At 62.5% G+C, this 4,076-nt stretch overlaps 1 protein-coding gene across 1 annotated transcript in view; it reads left to right on the forward strand.

The window, feature by feature from the left end:
* The first annotated feature begins 491 nt into the window (after positions 1-491).
* LOC114072142 (transcription factor CP2-like) overlaps positions 492-4,076 on the forward strand; it is a 6,668-nt gene continuing 3,083 nt past the window's right edge. The window contains exons 1-7 of the mRNA XM_027910064.1: positions 492-564; positions 915-991; positions 1,074-1,179; positions 1,266-1,372; positions 1,957-2,109; positions 2,908-3,018; positions 3,500-3,591. Coding sequence (XP_027765865.1) covers positions 492-564; positions 915-991; positions 1,074-1,179; positions 1,266-1,372; positions 1,957-2,109; positions 2,908-3,018; positions 3,500-3,591 — 719 coding nt within the window. The remainder of the gene's footprint in view (positions 565-914; positions 992-1,073; positions 1,180-1,265; positions 1,373-1,956; positions 2,110-2,907; positions 3,019-3,499; positions 3,592-4,076) is intronic.

A 4,076-nucleotide genomic window follows, 5' to 3' on the forward strand; every position in this document is an offset into this window, starting at 1 on the left:
CTCAACCAAGGTGGGCACACCTGGCTAAGGGGGGCGCTCTGGGTGTGGGGGAGGTTACAGGGGTGGGTGAGAGGGTCCCAAAGGAGTTTGAGGGGGTCACAGGGGGGTGTGAGGGGGTTACAGGGGCGTTTAAGGTGGTTACAGGTGTGTGTAAGGTGGTCCCAGGTGTGTTCTGGGTGGTCACAGGTGTGTGTAAGGCGGTCACAGGTGTGTTCAAGCTGGTTCCAGGTGTGTGCAGGATGCTCACGGGTGTGTTCAGGGTGGTTCCAGGTGTGTGTGACATGGTCACAGATGTGTGTGAGGTAGTTCCGGGTGTGTGCAGGGTGGTCACAGGTGTGTGTAAGCTGGTTGCAAGTGTGTTCAGGATGGTTCCAGGTGTGTTCAGGATGGTTGCAGGTGTGTTCAGGATGGTTCCAGGTGTGTTCAGGATGGTTCCAGGTGTGTTCAGGGTGGTTCCAGGTGTGTTGAAGGTTGTTACAGGTGGGTGCAGGATGGTTTCAGGTGTATCCAAGGTGGTCCCAGGTGTGTTCAGGGTGCTCACAGATGTATCCAAGGTGGTCACAGGTGTGTTCAGGGTGCTCACAGGTGTGTTCAGGGTGCTCACAGGTGTGCAAGGTGATTGCAGGTGTATTCCTGGTGGGTACAGGTGAGTGCAGGGTGTTCACAGGTGTATCCAAGGTGGTCCCAGGTGTGTTCAGGGTGCTCTCAGGTGTGTTCAGGGTGCTCTCAGGTGTATCCAAGGTGGTCCCAGGTGTATCCAGGGTGGTCCCAGGTGTGTTCAGGGTGCTCTCAGGTGTGTTCAGGTTGCTCTCAGGTGTGTTCAGGGTGCTCTCAGGTGTGTTCAGGTTGCTCTCAGGTGTGCGCCAGGTGATTCCAGGTAACCCTCAGGTTTCCCCCCACCCCTCCCCCCCCAGGTCAGTCCTACGAGATCCGGATGTTGGACAACAGGAAACTGGGGGAGCTGCCGGAGATCAACGGGAAGCTGGTCAAGGTGAGCAGGGGGGCACCTGCCCAGGTGTGCCAGGGCAGGTACAGGTGACATCACACCCCCCCCCCCATTCCACCCCCCCCAGAGCATCTTCCGGGTGGTTTTCCACGACCGGCGGCTCCAGTACACGGAGCACCAGCAGCTGGAGGGCTGGAGGTGGAACAGGCCCGGGGACAGGATCCTGGACATCGGTGAGCTCACCTGGCCGGCCAGGTGGGGCTGGGGGGGGTGTGGGGGGGGACGCCTCACCTGGTGACAGACCCATCTCCCACCCCAGATATCCCGATGTCCGTGGGGATCATCGACCCCCGCGCCAACCCCACCCAGCTCAACACCGTGGAGTTCCTGTGGGACCCCGCCAAGAGGACCTCGGTCTTCATCCAGGTGAGCGCAGGTGGGGTCTGCCCATCAGCCAGGTGAGCACAGGTGGGGTCTGAGGGACAGGTGGGATGTGCTCCTCATCCAGGTGAGGACAGGTGGGGTCTGCCCTTCATCCAGGTGAGGGACAGGTGGGGTCTGCCCTTCATCCAGGTGAGCACAGGTGGGGTCTGCCCCTCATCCAGGTGAGGGACAGGTGGGGTCTGCCCTTCAGCCAGGTGAGCGCAGGTGGGCATTGCCCTTCATCCAGGTGAGGGACGGGTGGGGTCTGCCCATCAGCCAGGTGAGCACAGGTGGGGTCTGAGGGATAGGTGTGGTCTGAGGGACAGGTGGGCTCTGCTCCTCATCCAGGTGAGTGCAGGTGGACTCTGAGGGACAGGTGGGGTCTGTCCCTCAGCCAGGTGAGGGACAGGTGGGATCTGAGGGACAGGTGGGGTCTGCCGTTCATCCAGGTGAGCACAGGTGGGGTCTGCCCATCAGCCAGGTGAGCACCAGTGTTCCCTGCCCCTGCCCCCAGGCTGTGCCCAGCCCCTCCCCTGGTCCACACCTGTGCCCAGGTGTCCCCTCACCTGTCCCCTGCCCTGCTGCAGGTGCACTGCATCAGCACGGAGTTCACGCTGCGCAAGCACGGGGGCGAGAAGGGGGTCCCGTTCCGCGTGCAGATCGACACCTTCCGCGAGAGCGACAGCGGCGACTACACCGAGCACCTGCACTCGGCCAGCTGCCAGATCAAGGTGTTCAAGGTGCCACCCCGCCCCCCCCAGGGGGGTGCATGGGGTCACATGGGGGCATCTGGGGACACCTGGGATCTCCTGGGGACACCTTGGTCACCTGGGATCTCCTGGGGTGTCCTGGGATCACCTGGGGTCACCCAGGATCACCTGGGATCTCCTGGGGACACCTGGGGACATCTGGGGTCACCCTGGATCTCCTAGGGTCACCTGGGACCTCCTGGGATCACCTGGGATAACCTGGGATCACCTGGGGTCACCCAGGATCTCCTGGGTACACCTGGGGACATCTGGGGTGTCCTGGGGTCACCTGGGGTAACCTGGGATCTCCTGAGGCCACCTGGGATCTCTGGGGGTCACCTGGGGTCTTCTGGGGTGTCCTGGGGTCATCTGGGATCTCCTGGGGTCACCTGGGATAATTTAGGGTTATCTAGGATCTCCTGGGGTATCCTGGGATCTCCTGGGGACGTCTGGGGACACCTGGGATCTCCTGGGGTCATCTAGGGTCACCATGGTCACCAGGGGTCACCTGGGATCTCCTGGGGTCACCTTGGATCTCCTGGGGTCACCTGGGATCTCCTGGGGTCACCTGGGATCTCCTGAGGTCACCTGGGATCATCTGGGGTCACCCTGGATCTCCTGGGATTCCTGGGATCTCCTGGGGTCAGGACAAGCTTCTCCCCAAAAATGCTCCCTTTTGGTCCGTGAATAACCAAGAGGGCTGAGCCACCTGAGCACACACCTGTGTCCCCACCCATGTCCCCACCCGTGTCCCCCGTGCCCACACCTGTGCCGGTGTCCCCGTCCCAGCCCAAAGGCGCCGACCGGAAGCAGAAGACGGACCGGGAGAAGATGGAGAAGAGAACGCCCCACGAGAAGGAGAAATACCAGCCCTCCTACGAGACCACCATCCTGACCGAGGTGAGCTCACCTGGGGCACCTGGGGCACACCTGGGGCACCTGGGACAGGTCAGGGGACAGGTGAGCTCACCTGGGGCACACCTGGGGCACCTGGGACAGGTCAGGGACAGGGGCAGTGCCAGCCCTCCTACGAGACCACCATCCTGACCGAGGTGAGCTCACCTGGGGCACACCTGGGGCACCTGGGACAGGTCAGGGACAAGGGCAGTGCCAGCCCTCCTACGAGACCACCATCCTGACCGAGGTGAGCTCACCTGGCACACCTGGGACACCTGGGACAGGTCAGGGACAGGGGCAGTGCCAGCCCTCCTACGAGACCACCATCCTGACCGAGGTGAGCTCACCTGGGGCAGGGGCAGGTGTGTCCAGATGCATGCAGGTGCCAGGTGTGTGTGGATGCACACGTGTGGAGGTGTGCCCAGGTGCCCCCGTGCCCACCTGTCCCTCACCTGTCCCCCCCTGTCCCTGTCCCTCCCCGCAGTGCTCCCCCTGGCCAGAGGTCTCGTACGTCCCCACCGCGCCGTCCCCGGGGTTCAACAGCAGCTCCCACAGCGGCTTCTCCCTGGGGGATGGGTGAGGCACTGGGAGGGACTGGGAATGATGGGAGAGGTTGGGAATGATGGGACTGGGAATGATGGGAGGGACCGGGAATGATGGGAGGGACTGGGATGGACTGGGAATGATGACAGGGACTGGGAATGCTGGAAGGGACTGGGAACGATGGGAGGGACTGGGATGGACTGGGAATGATGGCAGGGACTGGGAATGATGGGAGGGACTGGGAACGATGGGAGGGACTGGGATGGACTGGGAATGATGGCAGGGACTGGGAATGATGGGACTGGGAATGCTGAGAGGGAACTGGGAACACCAGGATGGACTAGGAACACTGGGGTGGACTGGGAGTGCTGGAATGGACTGGGAATGCTGGGAGGGACTGGGAATGATGGGATGAACTGGGAGTGCTGGGAGGGACTGGGAATGATGGGATGAACTGGGAGTGCTGGGAGGGGACTGGGAACACCAGGATGGACTGGGAGTGCTGGGAGGGACTGGGA

The sequence above is a fragment of the Empidonax traillii genome, unplaced genomic scaffold, assembly GCF_003031625.1.
Source record: "Empidonax traillii isolate 1590-97213 ecotype Southwest subspecies unplaced genomic scaffold, ASM303162v1 scaffold2678:size19538, whole genome shotgun sequence".
Classification (NCBI taxonomy): Eukaryota; Metazoa; Chordata; class Aves; order Passeriformes; family Tyrannidae; genus Empidonax; species Empidonax traillii.